This window comes from Emys orbicularis, chromosome 2 (genome assembly GCF_028017835.1).
Source record: "Emys orbicularis isolate rEmyOrb1 chromosome 2, rEmyOrb1.hap1, whole genome shotgun sequence".
Taxonomy (NCBI): domain Eukaryota; kingdom Metazoa; phylum Chordata; order Testudines; family Emydidae; genus Emys; species Emys orbicularis.
This window is the reverse complement of record NC_088684.1, coordinates 47,904,102-47,931,437: the sequence shown is the minus strand read 5'-3', so window position 1 is coordinate 47,931,437 and position 27,336 is coordinate 47,904,102. Positions and strand designations below refer to the sequence as shown.

The 27,336-nt window shown below is 41.5% G+C and overlaps 1 protein-coding gene across 1 annotated transcript in view; it reads right to left on the bottom strand.

Moving 5' to 3' along the window:
* MMP16 (matrix metallopeptidase 16) overlaps positions 1-27,336 on the bottom strand; it is a 241,528-nt gene that overhangs the window by 53,538 nt on the left and 160,654 nt on the right. The window contains exons 5-6 of the mRNA XM_065398847.1: positions 8,409-8,570; positions 5,056-5,273 (exon numbers count right to left, since the gene is read on the bottom strand). Coding sequence (XP_065254919.1) covers positions 5,056-5,273; positions 8,409-8,570 — 380 coding nt within the window. The remainder of the gene's footprint in view (positions 1-5,055; positions 5,274-8,408; positions 8,571-27,336) is intronic.

Below are 27,336 nucleotides of genomic sequence, written 5' to 3'. Positions count from 1 at the left end.
CCCCCTGAAGTTGGATATGGGATACTCCCACATTTCCTGGCCTACAGCTTTGTTTCTGGGCAGGGTGATCACTTAATCCCTTATCTGTCTCACATGTGTGTTGAAAGACTTGAGTAATACTGGTAGTGGTGTGAGACCTTCAAATAAAAAAAACCTATTTAAGTGATAAGTATTATTACTATTAATTACTGTCTATCATTATTCCAATGCAGTCCCACCCTATTCTTCTGTTTCCTGGATCCCTTACCATTTATTCTGATGCCAATATTTCTGGCACATCCCTTGTCTCTTAATTTCCAATGGTTGCCTACTTTAGATGTACTGAAGGCTAAGGTCCCTGCTGAGTTTTGTTTTGCCCTTCACTTCCTCAATGTCATTGAAGCTGGGGTAACTTGAATTACAGCTGTCCTCTTCACTACTGAGCTAAGGAATGATGAATCCCACCAGAGTGTTCTTTCCAATATAATAAAATGAAAAGTAGGGTACAGGAGTCTGCTGTCTACAGCTTTAACTAATCCTGACCTCTTGCTCTCACTCTTTCATGGCTGAAATATTCAGTGTTTTTCCCTTCTGGAACCCAAAGTGTGCTCTGCTGAACCTTCTCAGGCTGCCATTGACAGTCCAGACATTCACAATGCCACGTGACACAAAACAGTTACACAGGCAACCCTGGAGACCTTTGTAAAAATATCCACTCTCACATAAAGTCAGGTCCACTCTCATATTGCTGTTGTTTCTTTGTCTCTTCTGTTTAATATTCGTTTCCTCACCCCTATACTCTTTTCTTTCCTGCTACTACCAAAAAATACCAAAGCCTATAATTCATGGCAGATTTCTTTCAGAATTCCTCACTTGTTTACCACAGATTGGAAGACAGATTTTCTTTTTATTTATTTGTGTTTAATAGGGTACTCTATGTAAATACATAATTCTGAAATGGAATTTTAATTACATCCATATAGTTTTATGTGAATACAACTGCGGTCTAGACTAATGTCAAGGGGTAATGACAGTTACCACTTAATTGCCAGAAAACCAAGCATAATATTGTTTGTACTTTATAAATACTTTTTTTTCAATGTTTCTCAGGATGTGAAGAGTCACACAACATATTTCTACAAGTTGTGAAGGAGGTATTATAAGCTCATAAACCACAGCCCATTTAGTCCTGCCTAAAATCCATTTTCTACCATCCACCGCATTGAAATTTCAGAAGATAATTTCTAGGTGGAGCTGCTACAAAGGCCAGGGATTTTGTGAAAACTCATGCAACTGAGAAGAGGCCAACAAGCACAGTACTGACAATGAGGATGAGGATGATGGAGGCAGAGCTGGTAGGCACTCTTGTTGGTAAGGAATAACCATGGTGTCGAATAAATCAAAAGACGTGAAATTCCCCTGAGTAATAGTTAGAAAAAATGACTGGGATGGCTCCATCTGGAACCCTTGGGAAGCAATGAAATGGTATAGCCATTAAACATTTTTTAACTATGAAATAGTTTGTCTGAAGTGATTGATCATCATTGATCCCACAGATCAGAAATACTGGACTAGCTTTAAACTCTGCCTCTCTGCTTCAGAAGACTGAAAAAGCAGAATGAATGATATAGAACAGGGGAAGTGAAGGAAATTTATAAAATAACCACCTGCATAATGGATCTTGCCAAATGATTTGAGAAAATGAAGTTCCTTTCAATGAAGCAGATAGCCCCAGATGTACTGACTGTCAGAAGATTCTTTCTGCTGAGACTGAGGAGCAGATGAGACTGTGAAATACAGATACAGAGTGCTATACACAGTGACAGAGAGATTCTGCATTAAAGGCAGAGGGACAATGGCATGACAAGTTGCATAGCTTCCCCATGAGAGAAGTACCAGTTTGTTTTCTTTTGTTTTTCAGCCATTTGCTACATCCCTGTGGGAGGCATAACTAAATAGGGAGGGGAAATTAGCTGAAAGAAAACATGAAAGTAAGAGTGAAAGCTAAACACTCATCCTAGTCAGCATAATTGTGGGGGCTAACAGGAGCTTCTGGATAAAAACTGTTGGCGCTCAAAAATTCTGCTATCCCATTTGTTGTTTGTAGCTCTTCAAGCATGATTAAGCAACCCCCACAAGTTAGAAATCGACTTTGTCCTTAACCTTATTGAAAATTTCATCTATAGACTCATAGACTTTAACGTCAGACGAGACCATCGTGATCATCTAGTCTGATCTCCTGCAAATTTCAAGCCAACTACAAATGTTATTCCTATACTTCCTTTAGCTAAAACATGATTTTCCTTTTTTCTCAATAGCAAACTTCCCCCCCACGTGACAGAACTGGCAGGGGTATTCTAAGGGCAAGGGGATTCCCCAGTGTTTTGAGGAGATATCCTTTTGGAACAATACACTTATGTGGCTCTAATTGCAGTGTATTTGAAGAATGGTAATTTGCTCTCCCTAGAAATCTAAACACTGTTGCTCAAAAGGTTCATCCACAAAATTAAGTACACTTGCTAATCTGTGGGAAGTCTTAAACAAGTGAGCTGCTGTGCTCTGGTATTTATAGTTTGAGTCAGAGCAGGGGCAGCTCTTCCTCTTATTTGAAATCATCTTTTAAAAACTGTACAAATCTATCAAATATGGTTAGTTGGCAGAATGGTTATATTGTAAAAGTAGTGAGAAAACTCAATTAAAAGGGATGAGAAAAAATCTTTAAATTGTACTTTTCTCTTAAAAATAGCTTTATTAACTTTCACTCTGGAAATATCCAACTAGAAACGGATGTTTCTAAGATGGTCTTAAAAACTGCAAACAAAGATCATGAACTTGAACAAAAAACTCTGATGCCCTTGAGTACATCCTAGTAGCTGAACTGTACAAAAAAACTGTTTCCTTGAAATTAATATTGCTTGTAGTTTCCTATGAAAATACACCGTGAATCTCAGACTGTTTCCTTTTACATCTCAGTTCTATTTTTCACTTTCTAACAATCAAGGCCAAATTTTCCGAAGTGTATCCAATTTGTATAAGCAATTCTGAGAGTACATAAAAAAAAATGAGTATTTTAGTTTGCCAATGACCAACTGGATAATTAACTGGCAATTTGCAAGCACAATTATAAATTTAAATACAAAATAAATATTTTTTTTTATTTGGATAATTAACTGGCAATTTGCAAGCACAATTATGCATATTACATGTGTCATTGTGCTGGTAAAAAGTCCTGGAATTGCATATACATTGTGGAAAGTCAGGCCCCAAATATGAACCTATGTACTCTGCGTGAATGGAAATCTGCTTATTACTGAAACATAAAACCAGATTTGTTGTTCATAATGTATGGTAAATAAAAGATTTTAAGATAGTAAGTGAAACCGAATTAAAATGATTTTCTCTTAACTGCTACAACTTTTATTTTCACATATAAAGGAAAAAAATTAGTTAGGAATTACGTTGAATCTATTTGTCTGAAAGTACAGGCTTAGGTAGACAGGCAATTTTGTATTAGTGGTAGATCATGTCAGTATTTATTGACTTATGTCTACAATAAATGAGAGTATGTTCTGTTGTTCTTGAGATGGATGATATGAGATGAAGTAAGTATTTTAATATCCTGTTTAATGTATTTCAGAAAATTAGATTCTTCCTTAACCTTTTTGTTTTATTCACAAAGATTGATGGTACAGCACTTCCAAAAGAAAGGCACACAAAGTTTGAAGAGAAGCCAAATATTCAAATGATAGGTTATTTCCCTTTTTCAGAAGGACTGACAAACTCCTCAGTCTTTTATGGAAAAATAATTCATCTCTTGCCCTTTGCTTGTGAAGAGAACCCAATAATTTGAATTAATTAACATAAAATAATCAGCAAAAAAGTAAATTATTTTTAAAGAAGTCTTAAAGCAATTCAAGGTCTGTTGAGTACTGATAAAAGGTTCTTTGGAGAGGGTACATAAGGGGAAAATGTGTCAAGTATTCTATCAATCTCTGCAAAGACAGGGCACAGAAGAAAAGCAGACAAAGGCTATGGCAAAATATTGGATTTATGGACCAGAAGGTCAATCTGATAGGACAAATTAATCCTGTTGCTAATGTTTTCCCCTAGGACTTGGAAGAAAAACTTCATGGAGGAAAACACCTGTTCTCACTAGGTATAATTTTGAAATCAAAAAGAATTGTGACATATATTTACACAACAAAAATCCCACCTAGTCCATTGTTCAGCCAAATTTGGGACATCTCTGTGGATTCCAAGATAATATATTACATTAACATTGCCAGCAATAAGCAATAGGTAATTTGCACAACAATAACTGTCAGCAAATTAATTTACTTAAAAGATTGAATAATGATTCTGTTATTTCTGTAGCCTGCAATACAATTTGGAAATTATACAAGGTGCTCTGCTAGATCATTCTTCTAACAAATGGCTTTGCTTAGATTTGTTGTCTTTGAACCGTTAGTGAAGCCTCTCCATCAAAAGGCTAGTCCAGTTGGTGTGAGATGCACCATATATATGCAGCTCCAGACAAAATGATTAATTGAAATAAACAATAAAACATCTGCAAGGAAGTTCTTACAGCAAAGACCTTTACTCAAACATGTATCAAAGCAACCATTACACAATGACAAACATCCCTTATAAATGATTGATCTAATTATAAAGTTAAATTACAGGGTCCTTGTAAAGAAGTGTGTGCTGAAGACACAATAATTGCAATGTGCCTGGAAGTGGCTAAGTTCCCAACAAAATCATTCCTATCAGCTTCTATTCATGCCTTGAATTATGCTGTTTTTTTAATCTCTGCATAAGATGCTGCATTTACTTACCCTTAAATTTTGAGGCATTATAGCTTCTGCTGACATGAATGTATTCCAAAAATAGAACATTACAGCAATGCTCTGCTAGACATTTAAGCCATTTGTATGTTTATTCTTTAGTTTCTTTTCTTGAACTTTCTAACTGTGAGAGGGCTGGGAAAGTGGAGTCATGATGAATGAAAGCTTGTTTCCTGAAAAAAGTAGAAATGTAGACACTTGATGTAACACTAAAAAATTCGCAGCGTCCTACCTTGAAAACAAACATTTCCCTGCGAAGAATAGCTAGAGTGTTGAAGTTCCCATCACAGATGTTTGGTTTGGCTCCAGGATAGGAAGGTTTGTCAGCAGTGGGCGGACGAGGCGGTTTAGGCTGCCTGTCATTCTTCCGAGGGTCTGCTGGAGGGACAGAACGATGCGGGGGCACTGTTGGCAGAGGTCTTGTTGGTGGTGGGATCTTGTCAGGTGGACCTTAAAAATGTTAGCAGCAGGACATTAAATTTAGATCACTGTAAATCGCACTGCAGACAGCTCTACAAAAATATACCCCAAAGAATACTCCTGCATTGGCAGAGGAATGGCTTAGTTGGCGTAACATGCTCTTTCCAAATTCTGATCTGTGAAGATAGAGTATAACAACGTGTGCTTTGGATCCATAAAGTCAAGGTACTTATGAAGAAAAAAATGACTGCTGGAATTCTGATACCTTCCTCCTTTATTCCCCAACAAGCTTACAGACCACAAAATCCACCAAAATTTAAGATTACACATGGTAAACAATTTGTGCTTGAACAACAGCTTATGGAACTGCTTTGGTGAGAACAAAACTTTCATTGGTTATGTAAAATGTGGGAAATTTGTCCTAACAGCATGTAATAATTCCACCACCAACCCATGTTTTTGAATATTCTAATAACTACATCCATCCACCCATCCACACAGACAGCACATGTGGTGGTGATGTGATAAATGACACAGGTATGTGATACATTGCATTTATTATGCACCTTTGACTCATTAACCTGCTCTCTTCCCACTAATCTGTCTTTTCTTGAACTACTTCTAATATTCTATGCTTCTGAGCTGCTTCTGTAGCTGCCTCTTTGTTTTATAAATCAACCAGACTCCAAAATATTTCCTTCTTAACCGCAGAGGTGGAATTTCTCTCCCTACCCCTCCAACTATACTGGCCTAAATTGGCAGTCTGGTAAAACTGAGTTCTGCACTAGTGATAGGTTTGAACCATCAGGGATACAAAGAGAAGGTCACAGGAAAGGATATTTTCCCAGCTCCCAGCGTGACACAAAGCACCTTTCTAGCCATGGAAGGACTTGAGACTGGGCTTTAAAGTTTAGGCACTTATGTATACAGAAAACATATTTAGATTTTTTTTAAAGAAATGTTTGAAATCCATTGTTAATATTTTCCCCTATGAATCCTGTACAGTTGGACTCATGGCAACCCTGACATTAGATTTTACAGGCGGATGGATTGAAAAGGTTGTCCAAACTTAAAAATAGTGCAAAATAATAATAATGAAAACCCTCTGTGTAACATTTCTAAAATATCTGTGCTGTAAACTATTTGACATATACTGAATAAATCATGATGTGGTGCAATATAAAGGTTTTAATGGCACTCATTTAGGATGATCTGATTAGTCCATTCATAGTTTTGCTATTTGTAAGTAATATGGTCATTCTAGATTCATGCTGTTAAAAACCCGTATGTGTAATGGGCAGGCTAAGAAACTTCATTCCAGTTCTAGAGATATTATTGGGTCTAGTGATATTTTCCATTTTAAATATAGGACATCTCTGTAGGACCTGTGGAAGTAGGACAAACTTTTAAAGTCTGCCCATTGTATGTAGCTATCTATCTAGATCAGTTTAACTGCAGTGTCTATTTGTATGTGACAAAACAGTCTGCTTTAATTCATCTGTATGATAGTAGGTTAAGGAGCAACCTGAGACAAAACTAAATCTAACATAAATGAAATCTGAATGTCTAGTACTTGATCAAAGAAAGTAAATTAACTAGGATAAATGTTTACTGATTGAATATTTAAGGCAACCCGAACTACCATCAGTGAAATTTAATAAGACATTTATTTCCTTCATAATTTTAAGGAGCATGGCATTCATAATTTACAGTTAATTAGGCTGTGATGAATAGTGTAGATCAACACAGTTACTTTCATTGGGTAAGATTTTTTTCAGACATTCAGTCCAAATCACCTTTTGATTTTAGCACAGGCAGCAAAGGAATTAATTTGCAGTAGCTAATATCTGAATGATTCTAAATCCAAACCAAAGTTTCCACATGCAATTTGGTAGTGATGTCAGGCATCACTTCCCAGGAGTAATAAAGTTCATTAGCATACAGCTGTTAGAGTTTATTATTTAGTATATGGGCAAAATGTCCTTGTCTAGACTACCAACTTATGAGTTCATGAGAAACAACCTCCTTTCAGTTAACCACATACAATACATTTTAACTAGACAATCACTTTGTCTTCTTTCTGGAACATCCAGAGTATAACATCACTTAATAATATAATATTTAGCATAGATGTATTTGGTATCTAATCAGAGGTGCACCATTATTCTGTACGAACTCATCCGGCTTTCCTAACAGAAAAAGATCAGCAAGAAATGTGACCTTGTTAAAAGTCAGTTTAACCCTGAGAGAACACTTACCACTTAGACATTTAAATTGGAAAACTAATGAATGCAAAACAAATTAGTGAACTTAAATGACATCGTTTGCAAATGCAAATGATATCTACCAGTCACTTGGCATTAACATACAGATAGAACAGATTTTTCATTGTAAGAATGTAAATGCTCCATTAATTTAGCAAAAGCAGATTCTTTAATGGTTAACTGTGTATGTCAAGCTTTTTAAAACTTATGTATTAAAAAAGTTGCCTGTGGAAATGTCAGAGACAGTCCTGTGGAAGTCAGAGTTACCTTAAACCTGCAATGAGTAAATTGCTTTTTTTCTTTCCAATTATGTTGCTTTCTTTGACTGAATACAATAACATGAGAAATTATTTACAGTGGTTCTTTCTTTCATTTTAGGCCACAATAACCAAATATGATATACATTTTAAAGAACAGGACACCCCCTCCCCCCGCTATATTGTGCAAAACCTTGGGTTGTTAATATCAAGCTTTTGAAATCAATTTGCTATATTTATTGCAATAAGAATGGGGGGAAGAGGGGAGGTGCTGCGACCACAAAACTGCTTTACCCAGGGAACTGCACAGTTTTATAACTGATATATTGAGAACTTTGGAAATGAGCCAGTTATGGTTAAGGCCTGCATTTCTTAATATTTTAATAGTTTGGGATCCCTTTATAGATATTCTTTACTAGCAGTTTAAATATTTAAGATTACCATTCCAGCTGAGTGCAGATTTAGATGCAAGTTGTAAATAGTGTGGGACTAAATAAGAAAGCTTCATCAAAATCCATGGCTTTCTCACAGCAAGAAATCAAGGCCTCTGGGACTACAGCTGACAGAGCATATATATATATATATATATATCCTCAAATATGTTCTTAAGCAAACTAATATGTGTAATTAAAAAAATGACATACCATATATCTTCTGAATGCCCTGTAAATCATCACTAGGTAGTTTGAAGTTGTCTGTTTCCATATACTGGTAAAACGGAGCCATGATTGCAGTGGGGTCATTGGAATGCTCCAAGCCTAGAGCATGCCCCAGTTCATGCACTGCAACTAAAAACAGATCATTTCCTATGGAAACAAAAAGAGGAAATGATTTAGAACAATATGACCAATAAAGTAATACAAATACAGAATCCTAGACACCGAATGACATGTTAGTGGATTCAGATTTTACCAAAAAATCAAGAGCCAGCATATGAAAATGAAACATAAGGGGAACACTAGAATAGCAGTAGACTTTTTTCTTTTAAACAAATGAAGAATTATTATCACTGTATGATGAAAGAGATGTGGTGATTCTTTTATGGATTCAAATGACGGTATTAATCATTGTTCAAATAGCCTTGTAAAGAGTACACAGTGCAAAAACACATTACTAAACACAAGTCTTGATAGTCATGGCTAGCTTGCATGCTATTTCAAATTCTAATTGAATCCTATAATGAGACTGAATAAAAGCATTTGCATTGGGGAAGTAGGCTTGAGCTCAAAAGGAAAATATTGGTGCCATAAGTGGTAAACTTCATAAACTGTATACTACCTATTTAGGACAAGTCCTGCAGAGAATTTTAGTCTCCCAACTGCTTACAGTCAGGCCCCTGCTGATGATCCTGTACATGGTGTCCATTTCTGAATCATCCTAAGTGAAATAATTAGGAAGATAAAGAAAGAGGTGGGTGTTCCATTATCTCTCTCAAACCAGGATGCTACCTCTATGTATATATTTTACAGTGGGGTCTTAATAGATTCCTCACTGTGTGATCTGTTTACAGAAGTAAGTGGTTATATAAAAATTAGAGCTTTTTATTTTAAGTAGGTCTCGATAATACAATAATATGCAGTATTTTCACTTAGTAAAAAGAAAAGATTAAAGTCATTGAATTGACTTGTTGCATATCACTCCTTGATTAACTCAGACAGTGTTATTTACTAGAAAACAAACAGGGCAAGCTCACGTTTTGTTTGTGTATTTTTGAAAATCCACAAAAGAAATCAGAGATGTGTGAACTGATTTCACTTTTTAAAGTCTTTCCCTCTGCATAGCAACATTCCATTTTTATTGCAAAGAGCTGAGAATAATTAGAAATGCTGATCTCTGCAATTATTGCAGCCTTGCTGAAAACTACAAATATGGGCCCTAATTCTGCAATTCCACCACAAAGTATATTGCACGATCAGGACTATCTATTGTTTAATTATCTCCCCCCCCCCCCAACCCCCCATCCACTCAAAAAATTACTCTTCATGAGCTTTCTTTTTAAAATAGAGACTTAAACCCTAATTCTGCAAACTTCATTCATGCAAACAGACACACTGAAATCAATGAGACTACTTGTGTAAAGTAGTAGTGTTAACTGCCCCTAGTGTCTGGCTTCTTGTAGCAACACCACCACCAACAGAGCCAGAGTAAATGTGAGACGTAAGGGCAAAAAGAGATGTCAGAGGCAAAAGGGACAGCGACGTTAAAGTGCTGCCGCAGCTTTAAGAAGGGTCCTTTGCCACGGCAGCGCTTTAACATTGCTGCACCCCGCCATCAGCGGCCCTGCCGGTACAGTCCCTACCAGCAGGGCCGCCGACGGGGGAGGGTTGGGAGTGACAAAAGGGGCAGTTGCCCCGGGGCCGGTGATTTAAAAGGCCGCTGGAGCCTCGGGCGGCACGGGCCAGGGGCATGGAAGGGCTGGCTGGGGGATGCTGATCCCCCCAGCCCCACCTCTTCCACCCAAGGCGCTGGCTCCCGTACCAGGAAGTCTTTGGAGTTACTTTCACCTCTGAATCCAATCAAGATGCAAGACTGGTTTTCAAAACAACATAGCAAAAACAACAACAACAAAAAACACCCAACACACACACATACACGCACACAAATTAGAATGAATAAGAAATATTTCTAAGTATCAAGTTGATAGCACCTTCAGTTTTTCAAATATTGTCTATTACTGCCATGTAAAAATAAACCTTATTCTAAGTACCTATGACAATATGAACACTTGACGTTAAATATCTTCATGATATATGGAGCTATTATAGAATCATAAAATCATAGAAATATAAGTCTGAAAGGGGAGTCAACAAGTCATCTAGTCCAGCCCCCGAACTGTGGCAGAACCAAGTAAACCCAGACCATCCCTGACAGGGGTTTGTTCAAGTTGTTTTTACAAACTTTCAAAGATGGGGCTCCCACAACCTCCCTTGGAAACCTATTCCAGAGCTTAACTACCATTATAGTCAGAAAGCTTTTCCTAAATCTCCCTTGCTGCAGATTAAGCCCATTGCTTCTTCTCCTATCTTCAGTGGGTATGGGGAACAATTGATCACCATTCTCTTTATAAAAACACTTAACATATTTGAAGACTATCAGGTCCCCCTTCATTTTTTTTTTCTTGAGACTAAACATGCCTAGTTTTTTTAACCTTTCCTCAAAGATCAGGTTTTCTAAAACCTTTTATCATTTTTGTTGCTTTCTGCTGGACTCCCACCAGTTTGTCCACATCTTTCCCAAAGTGTGGCTCCCAGAATTGGACACAGTGCTGAGGCCTCATAAGTGCCGAGAAGTATGGGACAATTACCTCCTGCGTCTTGTTAATATACCCAGTTAGAATAATAACAACTATACTAATGTAGTAATATATAGTATAATAATATACTATATATATATGGGGGGAGGGATAGCTCAGTGGTTTGAGCATTGGCCTGCTAAACCCAGGGTTGTGAGTTCAATCCTTGAGGGGGCCACTTGGGGATCTGGGGCAAAAATCAGTACTTGGTCCTGCTAGTGAAGGCAGGGGGCTGGACTTGATGACCTTTCAAGGTCCCTTCCAGTTCTAGGAGATGGGATATCTCCATTAATTATTATTATTATTATTATAATATAGTAATAATATAATAATAACTAGCCAGTTATTCCCCCTTCTAGTTGGGCATGTGATTTTTCCTTCCTACGTGAAGTACTTTGCACTTGTCTTTACTGAATTTGATTTTGTTGAATTCAAACCAATTCTCCAATTTGTCAAGGCCAGGCCAATCCTGTCCTCCAAAGTGCTTGCAAATTCTCCCAGCTTGGTGTCATCTGCATAGTCCCCACTCCATTATCCAAGTCATTAATGAAAATATTGAATAGTTCTGGACTCAAGATGATCCCTGCAGGACCTCACTGGATATGCCCTCCCAGTCTGACAGAAAACCATTGATAATTACACTTTGAGTATGGTCTTTCAAGCAGTTGTGCACCCACCTTATAGTAATTTCATCTAGATGCCATTCACCTAGTTAGCTTATGAGAACGTCATGTAGGACTGTGTCAAAAGCCTTACTAAAATCAAGATATATCACATCTATAGCTTTCCCCGAACCCACTAGGTCAGGCAAAGAAGGGAATTAGGTTGGTTTGGCATGATTTGTTCTTGAGAAGTCCATGCAGACTGTTGCTTATAACTAAGGATACGATTTAATCATGGAGGTCACGGCAGTCACGGATTCTGTGACATTAACGGACCTCTGGGATTTCTTTGGCTTCAGCTGTCAGGGTCTGAAGCCAGGACCAGAGCCGGGGCTGTGCACTGTCCTCCTCCCCTCACCCCCACAGCTGCCGCCATGCCTGGAGATGGGACTATGTGCCCCTGCCCCGTGGCTGCAGTCGGGGCTGGAGCCCGAGCTGTGCACCCTTTCCATGCAGCTTCAGCTGTGGCCAGAGCTGGGGCTGTACACCCCTCTCCCCCCATGGCTGGAGCAGGGGCTGTGCCCCCCACAAGGGCGGTGGGGTTCGAGCTGTCAGTCTACAGCCATGGAGCTCCAGCTGTCATTCACCTCCACCCCCCACCCCCCCGCCCTGCCCACCAATTATTTTTAGTAAAATCACAGACAGGTCATGGGCTCCTGTGAATTTTTGTTTATTGCCCGTGCCCTGTCCATGACTTTTACAAAAAATAATCGTGACAAAATCTTAACCTTACTTATAACTCTGTTAGCTTCTTGGTGCTGACAAGCTGATAGTTTAATAATTTGTTCCATTATCTTTTCAGGTATTGAAATTAGGCTGACTGGTGCATAATTCCCCATGTGCTCTCTGTTCCCCTTTTTAAATATCGATACTATATATACCCTTCTCCAGTCCTCAGGGACCTCACCCATCCTCAGGAGTTCTCAAAGATAACTGCTAGTGTTTTTGAGATTGTGTCAGCTAGTTCCTTAAGTTTTCTAGGATGAATTTCATCAAGCTCTGCTGACTTGAATACATCTAACTTATCTGAATAGTCTTTAACCTGCTTTCCTCCCCTATTTTGGCTTGCATGCCTTCACCCTTGTTGTTAATAATAATTGTGTTCAGTATGCGGTCACCGTTAAACTTTTTAGTTACGACTGAAGCAAAATAGGCATTAAAATCTCAGCTTTCTTGCTGTCATCAGTTATTAGCTCTCCTTCCTTGCTAAACAGAGGACCAATAGCTTTCCTTTGTCTTTTTCTTGCTCCTCATGTATTTAAAGAACTCTTCTTGTCTGTTACGTCCCTTTACCTTTTATGTAACTCATTTTGTGCCTTAGCTTTTCTGATTTTGTTCCTACATGGTTATGTCATTGTACTCCTCCTTAGCAATTTATCCATGTTTCCACTTTTTGTAGGATTCCTTTTTGATTTTCTGGTCATTAAAGAGGTCCCGGTGGATACAGATTGGCCTTTTACTATTCTTCCTGTCTTTCCTTCACATCAGGATAGTTTATAGTTGTGTCTTTAATATTGTCTCCTGGAGAAACTGCCAGCTTTCCTGAACTAAATTTCCCTTAGATTTTCTTCCCATGGGATATTACCTACCAGTCCTCTGAGTTTGTGAAAGTCTGCTTTTTAGAAATCCGTTGTCCTTATTCTACTGCTCTCCCTCCTTCCTTTCCTTAGAATCATGAAATCTGTCATTTCATGATCGCTTTCACCAATGTGCCTTCCTCCTTCATATTTGCTAGCAACTCCTCCCTTTTGATCAGAACAAAGTCTAAAATGGATGCCCCCCTTAGTTACTTCCCTCACTTTCTGGAACAAAAAGTTGTCCCCAGTTCATTTCAAGAAATTATTAGAAATTTTGTGTTTTGCCATAAAACTTTATCAACAGATGTCCTAAAGTAGTTTAAAACTGAATTTTAGCCAGGCCAAGATTCATTGTTTGTACCCCAGTGCGGACAGGACTTAAGTGGAGATCATAGGGATTTCATTGGTGGCTTCATTCTCAGCCTTTTTTTCCTTTATATAATCATATTTTTTCTAATCTGTAGCAACAGTTTTTACTTTCATATTCACCCTTTGGCTTGGGGAGCAGACAGTCACTTCCAGAGTCACATAGTCACTGTGACTAGCTGACTAGCTGACGAGAGTGCAAAAGGATAACAGAAGCTCTGCTCTTTCCTCTTCTCCAGGCCAAGTATCACTTTTCAAATGTTTCTAGCCTCAGCCAATCTCAGAAGAGTGTCCCAAATCACCTAACTCCTGACATGCATCAAGTGGAAGCAAGTACTTCAGTCCACTTTATGTTCACTGCTCAACTACTTAGGCCTGGTCTACACTAGGAGCTTATATCGAATTTAGCGCCGTTACATCGAATTAACCCTGCACCCGTCCACACCAGGAAGCTACTTAGTTCGAAATAGAGCTCTTTTAAATTCGACTTCTGTAATCCTCGAAAACGAGAGGAGTAGCGCTAAATTCGAAATGGCAATATCGAATTAGGCTAGGTGTGGATGGAAATCGACGGTAATAGCTCCGGGAGCTATCCCACAGTGCACCACTCTGTTGACGCTCTTGACAGCACTTAGAGCTCGGATGCTCTGACCAGCCACACAGGAAAAGCCCCGGGAAAATTTGAATTCCTTTTCCTGTCTGGCCAGTTTGAATCTCATTTTCTGTTTGGACAGCGTGGAGAGCTCAGCAGCACTAGCAACGATGCAGAGCTCTCCAGCAGAGTTGGCCGTGCAATCTAATAGAAAGAGGGCCCCAGCATGGACTGATCGGGAGGTCTTGGATCTCATCGCTGTGTGGGGCGATGAGTCCGTGCTTTCAGAGCTGCGCTCCAAAAGACGGAATGCAAAGATCTATGAGAAGATCTCTAAAGCCATGGCAGAGAGAGGATACAGCCGGGATGCAACGCAGTGCCGCGTGAAAATCAAGGAGCTGAGACAAGGCTACCAAAAAACCAAAGAGGCAAACCGACGCTCCGGATCCCAGCCCCACACATCACGTTTCTACGAGGCACTGCATTCCATCCTAGGTGCGGCCGCCACCACTACCCCACCAGTGACCGTGGACTCCGAGGATGGGATATTGTCCACGGCCGGTTCCTCCTCGGAAATGTTAGGTGACGGGGAAGATGAGGAAGGAGATGAGGAGGACGAGGCAGTCGACAGCGCTTGCACCGCTGATTTCAACGACAGCCAGGAGCTCTTCATCACCCTTACCGAGATCCCCTACCAACCGTCCACAGCCCTTACCCCGGACACCGAATCAGGGGAAGGATCAAGCAGTGAGTGCTTTAAACATCTAAACATTTCATTTTAACATAAGTGGAATATTTATATTGTTAAGAATGGGCTTTTCAGTCACTCAGTTAAACATAGAAACTTTTATTTATAACAAAACAGGAATAATAACTATATCAGTAATTTGTTGTTCATGATTTAGTTGGCTTAGTAAACTTTTTACTACTAACTATGTATAGAAAATCAAGTACTGTCCGGATATTCATGATTAGTCCACAACACGGCCCCTCCACTCTGTAGTCCGTTATGCTCAACTTAAAGGAAAAGGCGGTCAATGTGCCCGGGAATGGACAGACAGTCCTCCTGGGATAGCTCCGCATAGCTCTCCTGGAGGTACCGCTCCAGCATGCGCACGAGGTTCAACGGCAGGGCAATCTTGTTTGGTCCCCCGTGGTAGCACACGTTCCCACGCCATGAGTCCATGAGGTAGTCGGGGATCAGTGCGCGGCACAGCATGGCGGCATATGGCCCAGGCCTCTGCATGCATTCACGCAGCATCCTTCCCCTCTCGGTCTCCGAGATCCTCATGAGGGTTATGTCACACATGACGCCCTGCTTTAAATTAGGGAGGGGAATGTTAGTATTTGGACTGCTTTACAGCCACGCGGTGGAGGCGGCAGAGGGGCAGCATACAGGGATCTTTCCCGGGGACAGCCGCGAGGTGGTGGGACAGGGGCAGAGCTCATGCTTCCCTGATTGCTGCCAGCAGAGAGTGGCCTTGCATTCAGTGCGAAAGGAGCCCAGTGCTACTATTACATGTTTAAGCTGCCACAAGTCTACGGCTTACCATGTTTTCCCGCAGCAGAAGTAGAGGTGTCCTGCAACGCTTCTCTGATCGCAACTGCAGGACCCCAGACACATAAGGCGAGGGCCGAAAATTCGACCTTGTCCTGAGTGCGCATGTGAAAGGTGCAGTGCATGGTGTTGTTCACAGAGAAAGACTATGCTCTTTGTTAGCAACTTCATTTATCTGTCTCAGGAATTTACTCCCTTTTTCCCATTCCCACAGACACATCTGCGACTGTCTCCCAACCCAGCCTGGCATCACACTCCCAGAGGCTAGCGCAGATTAGAAGAAGGAAGAGAAAAACTCGTGAAGACATGTTTTATGAACTTATGGAGTGCTCACGAGAGCAGGCAGCCCAGACGACACAGTGGAGGGAGAACTTGTCACAAATGCACAGAGCAGTCATGGAACGGGAGGAGAGGTGGCGCCAGGAGGACCAGCAGGCTACTCAAACCCTGCTTGGACTAATGAGGGAGCAAACGGAGACGCTCCGGCGCCTAGTGGATGTTCTGCAAGACCGGAGGCAGGAGGACAGAGCACTGCTGCTGTCTATCTCTAACCGCCCTCCCCCGCCACCAAGTCCCACACCCCCCTCACCAAAAGTACAAAGAAGGAGGGGCGGCAAGGGCCGTTAAAACTGTCAGTCGGCCACTGCACACTGCTGCAGCAATGGAAGGCTCTCGTTCCAAACTTTGAAAAGTCCTTTCCTACCCATCTCACACTAGCCCATGTCCAAGTTTCCTTCCCCCCCCCCCTTTTCATGTGCGGTTCGTAATAAAACATCTGTTTCTGTTAAGTACTGTTTCCGAGAGTGTCTTTTGGAGGGGATTCTGTCTGAAGGGGGGGAAGGGGTTTGTTACTTGGACAGGACAGTCACCTGTAGCAGGCTACAGCGGCGGGGGCAGGTCCAGCATCAGGACACATACACAGCACAGTCACCAGTTACCCTGGTCAGTCTGGGAGGCGGTTTTCTTGTTCTGGGGTGCGAGGGGGTTGATCTGTGACTTTGTGTCGGGGGAGGGCAGTTAGAGATCCTATGCCGCGGTCCTTATCCTGGATCACAGAGCCACGCAGCAGGGGATCTGTTACCCTCCACCCCCTGCCAGAAAGTCACTTGGCCGACACATACATCCAGTCCCGCCCAGGACTGCTGGCAGGCTGCGTTGAAACAACCAATGCAGCACTGCGGAGCCTGTCATTCCCGGACTTTAGAAGCATCATTTGCATCAAAACAGTAAGCCCGCCCCCCGCCACAGTCTGCGTCCCCGGTTTAAAACATTCCCGCGAAAACAGTAAAAAAGAGAACCTTGTTCATTAACAGAACAGAACAGATTTTATTTGTTGGGAAGGTGGGGAAGGGGGTATGTAACTTGGAAGGATAGTCAACAGTAACTGGGTAAAGAAACGGGGGCAGGTTCAGCATCTGTGTCCACAAAGTAAAAAGTCACTGGAGACCCTGTTCAGTCAGGAACCTGGCTTTCAAAGCCTCCCTGATGCACAGTGCGTCCCGCTGTGATCTTCTAATCGCCCTGCTGTCTGGCTGGACGTAATCAGAAGCCAGGCTATTTGCCTCAACCTCCCACCCTGACATATAGGTCTCCCCCTTGCTCTCACACAAATTGTGGAGCACACAGCAAGCAGCTATCACAATGGGGATATTGGTCTCGCTGAGATCACAGCGAGTGAGTAGGCTTCTCCATCTGCCCTTGAGACGGCCAAAAGCACACTCCACCACCATTCTGCACTTGCTGAGCCGGTAGTTGAATAGTTCTTTCCCTGAGTCCAGTGCGCCAGTGTAGGGCTTCATGAGCCAGGGCATTAGCGGGTATGCAGGGTCCCCGAGGATGACTGTAGGCATCTCCACATCCCCAACAGTTACTTTGTGGTCCGGGAAGTAAAGACCTTCCTGCAGCCGTCTACACAGACCAGAGTTCCTGAACACCCTAGCGTCATGAACCTTGCCAGGCCATCCAACGTAGATATTGGTAAAACGTCCCCGATGGTCCACCAGTGCTTGCAGCACCATGGAAAAGTATCCCTTTCTGTTTATGTACTGGCTGGCCTGGTGGTCCGGTCCCAGGATAGGGATGTGAGTCCCATCTATAGCCCCACCGCAGTTTGGGAATCCCATCTCGGCAAAGCCATCTCTGATGAGCTCAACGTTTCCCAGGGTCACTACCTTAGATAGCAGTAGCTTGACGATTGCCCTGGCTACTTGCATAACAGCAACCCCCACGGTAGACTTGCCCACGCCAAACTGGTTAGCGACGGACCGGTAGCTGTCTGGCGTTGCGAGCTTCCAGAGGGCTATGGCCACTCGCTTCTGGACAGTCAGGGCTGCCCGCATCCGGGTGTCCTTTCGCTTCAGGGCAGGGGACAGCAACTCACACAGTTCGAGGAAAGTCCCCTTCCACATGCGAAAGTTGCGCAGCCACTGGGATTCATCCCAGACCTGCAGCACTATGCGGTCCCACCATTCCGTGCTGGTTTCACGGGCCCAGAATCGCCGTTCAACAGTATCAACAAGACCCAGTGACAGCGAGATGTCCTGGGCGCTGGGTCTCATGTTCTCAGAGAGGTCGGAGCTAGTGTCCGACTTCATGCCGTCACGGTAGTGCCGTAGCCTCCTCTCATGATTGATCTGCAGCTGCCTCTGGTACAGGTGGAGGAGAAGCTGCGAGGCGTTGAGAACTGCCACAACTGCAGCGATGGTCGCAGCGGGATCCATGCTCGCACTGCTGTGGCGTCCGCGCTGTCAGTAATCAGAAAAGCGCGCGAAATTATTTCCCGCCGGCGCTTTCAGGGAGGGAGGGAGGGAGGGAGGGCTTGAGTGACGGACGGATGACGACAGGCGCCCAAAAGCACCCTTGACACATTTTTTTACCCAGAAGGCATTTGGGGCTCGACCCAGAATTCCAAAGGGCAGGGGGGACTGCGGGAACTGTGGGATAGCTGCCCACAGTGCACCGCTTCCAATGTCGACGCTTGCCCCGTTAGTGTGGACTCACAAAGTCTCACAAAGTCGAATTACTGTCCTTAGTGTGGACACACACGTTCGACTTAGTAATATCGATTCCACATAGTCGAATTAACTAAAATCGAAGTACTCTCGTAGTGTAGACAAGGCCTTAGTCCAAGTATTTACAGGAGGTTGAAGAAAGACTGCATAGCACATGTTCTCCACTCCAAAGCAATAATATTATTCATCAGCATTGCAGGGACTGGAAATATTCCTGCTCTGAGTATGAAAGTCCCCAGATTTACAGTACCAAACCTTTTCCTTCCAATGCACTGTTCTCTGAGACCCATCCTGCTCTCACTGCAACTGACTGGAGTTTTGCTAATGACTTTACTGTGAACCAGAACAGGATCTTGAGAAGAAACAGTACATAGGCCTCAAAGTTTTTCAATAATTAGTGATAATGTAATTAAATTTTACTTGCAATTTCATACCAGTACACACACTGTTCCATGTTAATTAAAGCACCATCCTGAAAACACTTAATTTTAATAGGAGCAAAAGTTGTCAACAGGCTATGAGTACCTGGGAATTAAAATAAGCAGGATACATAAGATATATAATCAGTGCAATATTCTCAGTTATATCAACTGTTCTTATCCTACAATCTGTCGCAAAACATATTTCAGAGATCCAGAATGCATGTGCCCTCTGCCCACTGCAGATTTGGTCTGATATGAACTTTAGCTTTATACTATTGGATGCCCTTCTTTTTTTTTGTTTTTATAGATTTGATTTCATAGGGAAAATAAGAATGTACCTGTATGCAAGTGGTTGAGACAAAATGCTTATTTTTACATGGATACTCTTGTATGAAATTATATAACATTTTAGGCTTTAAATCTGCTTTACTTTATAAAACAAAAAACTATTCATAATATTACCTCAGTTGCCCAGCACCGTGTGGGATTTGGGCTTGATGTTTTGGTTTGTTCAAATAGCCACTATTTTTGCAAGCTACATGATAAAACAAGCTTGTGAATATGTGAGCAGCAAATTATTAACAAACCCGATCTCCAGAGACTATTTGAGGAGGGCAGTGAGCTTGCTGGTGTAACAGTCCCTGGATTCATCACCTGGACTTCTTTTTGGAGCAACAGTAAATCGCACCTCTCTTCATGCCCCCAACTGTATCCAGCTTTCCTGAGCTATCCTGGCAGGATGGCTTGGTCTAGTGTAGAAGGTGACCATAAGCCCTGCTCTTCTCTTTGGTGGATGAAAGTCACCCCTATGGAGATGAGCTCAAAGACTATACCTCACTTAAAACCCACCTAAACTCTATTTTAAATACTTAAGTGGTTCATAGGTCTTGCATTGATCCTCTGCATGGTGGGGGAGGGTGTGAATTTTACCCTTATGGGAGTTAGTGCACATTTTTTTATTTTAAAACCCAAAGAAAGTTGAAAACTAAAAAAATAGTACCAGAAAAAGCAGATTATTTGGTAAGAGATCATTAATCGAAAGGAAGCCCTATTTTTAAGTGAAATGCCTTATTTTTCATATGCCTACACTGATAATTTCAGATTAAATCCACACTGTGCTGAAAAGTAAATCTGTACAGGAGAGACTTCTACTGCATTCCCAGTATTTACAAAACAACACCCCAAAGTAACGTGTTACCACACTGAAGGATTTTAAAACTCAGAGCATTGTGAACCCAGGTTGGCAACTTTTTCAGCAAATATTATGTGTGCTGACCAGGAACTTGTTTTGATATATTTACTGCTTTAATTTTCATCGTTCACTTCATTCTCACTATGGAATGATCAGATTACAGTTGCCGAACTCCAGCTGGTTTAGCTTCTGAAAAGCTCACAGTAGGATTCTTGCTTTTACATAGCAACCAGAAAAAATGTTATAAATCTACAGTATTAATGTTTCTGGTTATTTCATCAGACAATGATATCACAGATGTTCTCTCTCTTTATTAGATTAGCTTTTGGACTCTTTTCAGCATTGAGAAATTAAACATGTGTCTGTCTGAGCGCGCGCGCACACCCACACACACCCACTCACCCACCAAGAGTGGCACAAGCAGCAGCAGCAGGTTCACATGGCTGTGATGTAGCCATGGTGGGGCGTGAAAAGGACTCCCATCTTGAATGGTCCCTTACAAGTCTTCTTTCTTCCACAAGGGTCAGTATGGGAGGATTTAGGCTTTGTAAATCCCTAAACATTGCATCTTCCAACCTCATTTGTGGTTAACTTCATGCTCTGCTTCCTTCAACCTCAGATCAAAACTGTTTCAATTGCTTATAAAACTATTTTTGTAAAACATAGGAAGACAAACGCCTATCGTGAAAGTTTCACAAGTGTTTTCAATCTAAGATATTGTTTTCAATTATTTGTAACTCAAATTTTTGCCACTCTCAATGAAATCTGGAAGCCTCAATATTAGTCTTTTTGTGGAAAGTGAGTCAAAATGTTTCAGCCATTTTGAAAAAAATCGAGAGTGAACTGACTCCCCTCCCACTTTTCCCATCATGTATATATTTAAAAAAAATAATTATTGTTTTAAAAACAGGCCAACAGGTCACTAGTGGAGCTTGAAATTTGACAGAGAGATTATTTCCTGTGTTGCAGATGTGCCTTTGAGTGATAATTGTTTTTGATTTATTACAATGATACGAGTTTAGGAAAAAAACATGTTTTACACATATGCACTAGATATTTTAAAGCAATTTCTTAACGGTCTGCCAATGTTCTGTTGGTTCTGCACATGACTGACTCTATTATAAAAGCTCATTAGTATGATTAGTAAAGCTGCATATGAAAAGAGGTAGACATTTGCAAGGAGTTCCCCTTCTCCCATAGGTCTATGTGTACTCAGATCTTCTGAGTAGAAGGCTAGTGTCCTAACCTGTGGATCATCCTTCCACTCTTTCCTGCCACCTCACTGATTACATTTATTACACCGTGCAGAGCATTCCAGTGCTGCCTAGTAAATAGTTCAAGCATGATGGTATTTATTTATTTCTTCATTTTTTCTTTTCCAAAAGCACTGATGCAAAGGTCTTCTCCCATTATCTCTCTACAATCACAGTCATTGCACACTCAGAGTCCAAGGACTAGTAAGATTGTTCCCTAAACCAACATCAACCTCCCCAGAAACTGAGAGGTGAAGAAGAGCTGATACCATGAGGGAGTGAAAGCAGAGGTGAAGCAGTGGCTGTGCGCCCCTTGCATTTACGGAGCTTTGGAAGCGTTGCACTTGCCTTAGTCTCAATGAGTCGAGGAACCCTTGTTGGGGTGGCAAAGCTTCAAATTGCTCCTAGTATCAGATCTGGCTTATGTATACTACATAACCCACATGCCACACATATATAGCTCAATCATCTGGAGTCAAATTGCTTACTACACAGATCATTAGAAACACAGGTCATTACTGTTTAACTCCTGCTATTTTTGTTTGTATATTATGCTTGTAAGAGAAGTAGATCTACAGTCACTGTAAACTTCCAAGATTAGCAGGTACACTATGCAGAAGAACACTAATTCAACAAAGCATTATATTTTATATATTTGCCTGTGAATCAGTTACAACCATGCTGTAAATCAGGGGTTCTCAAACTGGGGGTCGGGACCCCTGTGGGGTCACGAGGTTATTACATGGGGGCGGGGGGTTGTGAGCTGTCAGCCTCCACCCCAAACCCCTTCTTTGCCTCCAGCATTTATAATGGTGTTAAATATATTTAAAAGTGTTTTTCCATTTAAAAGGGGGGGGTCGCACTCAGAGGCTTGGTATGTGAAGGGGTCACCAGTACAAAAGTTTGAGATCCACTGCTGTAAATAGTCCAGTGGCTAACTTCCTCTGTAAGTACTGAACTTTTAAAGTCCCATTTATATTCTGCTAGTAATAAAATCTTTTCAAAGAATAGTTTTTAAAGGTATTTCTTTTATCCCAATAGAGCGTAGTGATGGATATCTTTAGAAACTGCAGATTTAAAATAGAACTGGTTGAATTTTTTCATCACAAGTTTGCATATTTATGAGGGGGAACCAAGAAAAAACAAAAGAGATTTTCATGAATTCCCACCTTTCAACAAAATCAGTTTCAAGTTCATGCCTTTAAAAAAGACTTGGAAATCTCATATAAAATTGCAAATGACTAAGTAACTAAATAATATTACCTTTGCTCTTGCAGTAGTCTCAGTGCAGCAAGTATTTCAAATACTGTAGCAATCGTATCTAATTATACTCTCCCCCATCTTCTCTCTTCTTTGTTGTTGGTTTTAGTTGTTGCTCTGAGAATGCTAAGCCAAAGAAGTGAGTTTTACACTTCATTCTGAAGGCCCTGAGAATGAATTTATGCTGGGATTGAAGATATGGATATACATATGAAAAGAGCACGCACTACTCAATTCTCTGCTCTCCTGCACTGTTCTGTCTTTGAATATCACTCATGGGAATGAAATGGACAAATTTCCAGTTCCATCAGTACAAGGCTTGGGGAGCATGCAAGCAAGTAAGAGTTCCTGTGCCTCTGCTAAAATCAAGCTTTTGACTTCAAACCCAACACATTTAGGCTTGTTTTTACGTCACCCAACTCAAGTACTGAGATGTTAAGACTCTGGCAGTCCTTGTTTTAAAGGGATGACTTTTTTCATTTAATATCCAATCTATCCTACTATTTGGAGAAATATATGTAATTTTTGGCAGAAAGGTCAAAAACTCCTGCTGTCAACCTTCACAGTGGGTGAAATTCACCCCTACACAAAGGACCAGCATAAGGCAAAAGGATCACTAAAGTCTCCAAAACTAAGCATAAGTGGAATTTAATATGCACACAGGTCTTGTGCTTGTCCTATGCACTGAACCGAATTTCATCCACTGTTCCTTACTGAGAGTGATTATGTTAGTCTTCAATTCAAACAACACCCAAATCATCAAAAACGGGTTTCTCAAACCTGCTCTATGAATGTACTCTGACCGCCAATTGCATATTAGCTAGATTTTTTTTAAAGTTAAAATAATATGCTCTGATAGATATTATGGCATTTAATATGATCAGTCCTTTTCTTCCATCAGATCTATATTTCCTTAATTTCCTATTCAATTCATATTAAAAAAGTGTCATGATGGAATTGTCTGTATTTTTCTTCCGCCTTGGACAAAAGATAGGAAAACCTGGAATTTAGCTTCATAACAGGCAAAGTGTTTAGAAAAAAAAACATTAAAAAATACTCTGATCTGAAAAATAGATACATTTTCTAAGTCTGCTGACTTCAAAGAAAATGGTACAAATATCTATAATATTCTAAAATCTAGGCAAATAAATTGGATGACAAATCTATTACTTTTGTTTTCACTGTTTTATAATTTATTAATGTATTGAATGGTGTGATCTGGTTAAATGTACATGCTAAATTTGCGCCTGCCAAAGACATGTGAGCTCATGAAACTAAGATTTTTTTTAAACAAATGGTGTAATACATTTGTACAAATGGGTTCATTTTCCCATGTCTGTACTGGATGCTTACATAAACTATTCTATTTAAAAAAGGGATAACACAGGCCAAGATTCTGAAAAATAGGCAACTAAGGGCATGTCTATACATAACAGCTGTATCACTTTAACTCTGCTAATATAGTTCAAGTGGTTCAGCCTCCTTAGTGTGGATGCAGATCTTCCAGGATAAAGGGGCTTAAACCATATATCGCATTCCCATATGAGAAAGGCAATGAACTATGCTGGTATAAGGCACCTTTAAATCAATAGAACTGTGTCCATGGTAGTGGTTGTATAATGATGACAGACCCAGTTGCCATTGGGCAGGATCGAACCTGAGACCTCGGAAGCTTAGTGTATGAGTCTCTATTGCATGAGCTAAAAGCCAGATGGCTCTTAGCAAAGATAGCACAATGGTTCTCAACCAGGGGTATATGTACCGCTGGGGGTACGCAGAGGTCTTCCAGCGGGTACATCAACCATCTAGATATTTGCCTAGTTTTATAACAGGCTACATAAAAAGCACTAGCGAAGTCAGTACAAACTAAAATTGCATACAGACAATTACTTGCTTATACTGCTCTATATTCTTTACACTGAAATGTAAGTATAATATTTATATTCCAATTAATTTAAGTATTTATAATTATATGGTAAAAATGAGAAAGTAAGCAATTTTTCAGTAATAGTGTGATGGAACACTTATCTTTTTATGTCTGATTTTTTAAGCAAGTAGTTGAAACTTGGGGTATGCAAGACAAATCAGACTCCTGAAAGGGGTACAGTAGTCTGGAAAGGTTGAGAACCACTGCTGTAGCAGACTCATCAATCTATAGATGGTCTAGGTGTCACCAGAGGGGGACAGAGCACCACACCAAACAGGCATGGGTTACAGTTGAACTGATAAAACTATTTAAGTAAAAATCATGCCTCTAACTTAAATAGTTTTATCAGTACAAAATCTGTGTGTGGGTCAGGCCTAAATGTTGGCTTCTAAGACTATATTTAGGTTTCAAACTTAGGGCTTGATCCTACACTCATTTAAGTCAGGGGCAAAGCTCCCATTCACTTTAAGAATGCAGGATCATGGCCTAAACAACCTGATATTCAAAAGTACTGTGCAATCATGAATGATCTGACCAGGAGTTCGGAGCATGCACACTAGCAAACCATGAAAGGAATAGAAATAATGCGGAAAAAGTGTTGTTTTTCCAATTACCTTGTTCTGATCTCTCTGCTCTGATCTTTTCCCTAAACTGCTGGTTTACTACTAGATATTGTCAGGCAGTGATGCTAGGTGCTCAGAACTTTTGAAAGGTGAGCCCCTTGAAAGTCAAGCCCTGGTATCAATCAGAAAGCTTGAGCCCTGCCGGGATCTCAGAGGATTTATGGGTTTGTGGTGCTAAACCTAATGCTCATTCCAAACAGGAACAAACAGGGCCGGTGCAAGGAAGTTTCGTGCCCTAGGCGAAACTTCCACCTTGCGCCCCCCCCCCCCAGCCCTGCGGCAACTCCCCGCCCACCCTCTGCCCTGAGGCGCCCCCCCCGCAGCAGCTCCCCCCCTCTGCCCTGAGGCGCTCCCCCCATGGCAACTCCCCCCCCAGGGAGCCGTGAGGCAGCTCCCCACCCCAGCTCACCTCTGCTCCGCCTCCTCCCCGAGCACGCTGCCCCCGCTCTAATTCTTCTCCCAGGCTTGCGGCACCAAACAGCTGATTGGCGCCGCAAGCCTGGGAGGCGGGAGAAGTGGAGCAGCAATGGTGTGCTTGTGGAGGGGGCGTAGCAGAGGTGAGCTGGGGTGTGGAGCCCTGCAGCAGATTCTCCCCCCCCCCCCGCCCTGAGGCACCCCCCCGGCTCGGGGAGCCGTGCAGCACCTCCCCACCCCACCCCAGCTCACCTCTGCTCCGCCTCCTCCCTGAGTACGCTGTCCCCGCTCTAATTCTCCTCCCAGGCTTGCGGCGCCAAACAGCTGATTGGCGCCGCAAGCCTGGGAGGCGGGAGAAGTGGAGCGGCGACCACGCACTCGGGGAGGAACGCGGTAAAAAAAAAATTGGGGGCACCGCTTTTTGGCGCCCCCAAATCTTGGCGCCCTAGGCAACCGCCCAGTTCGCCTTAATGGTAGCACCGGCCCTGGGAACAAATGACACTTCCCCGCCAATGAAACAATCTGGGGATTCCTAGAGATAGTTTCTCCCTTCTTTGTCCCCTCCCGTTAGATTAAACGAGCTTTTAGTTACTAGTAGAGCTGCCTGAACCATTCATTTTAAACAGTTTATGTATCATGTCTTTTAGTTGTGATCTGATCATGATGGTTATGAATTTGTTGTAATTATAGAGGAACTGTTCTTAGCAACTTATCTGGGTCTTTCACAAGCTTTCCTTAGCTAGTAATTAGGGTTGCAAATCCTACAGGGTTGGCCTGGAGTCTCCAGGAATTAAAGATTTATCTTCAATTAAAGATTATGTCATGTGAGGAAATCTCCAGGAATATGTTCAACCAAAATTGGCAACCCTACTAGTAACTCTTCAGGTATCTGAAATTCAAAATCTGGCAACTGGTCTATGTGATTGGTCCCCTAGATCACATGACATACCTTTTTATTCCCTGAGTGGATGCAAACAGGAGCAACACTGAAGAAAATATTGAGATGTTGACTCTGAAAAAATGGGGAGCACTTTCACAAGACAGAGAGGTGAGGAGAGCTAGAAAATGTTACAACATTTTAATCATTTCCTTTCCTTTTTTATCTTAGCCTGGGCACTGTATTTGCCTCTGTCCTGTACATAGACCCAGATTTCAAATTAGCTAGGTCCTTTATGACTGAGGGAGAGGTATGATACAAGCTGGCTTTATTTACAGGCAGTATAGTAGATTGGCCTCTCCATACCGACCACCTTAAAGACCTAGCCAGAGAGCAATATGGGGGCTGCTCAGTCTGCTCAGAGGCCATGCTGATGACAACAGCATATAGTAGATTTTACATGTAATTTTCTCTTGTTACATTCTCACACAGTAATTGTGGGTATGTATAGGGGCACATAAGATCATGAATATATTCATGAAAATA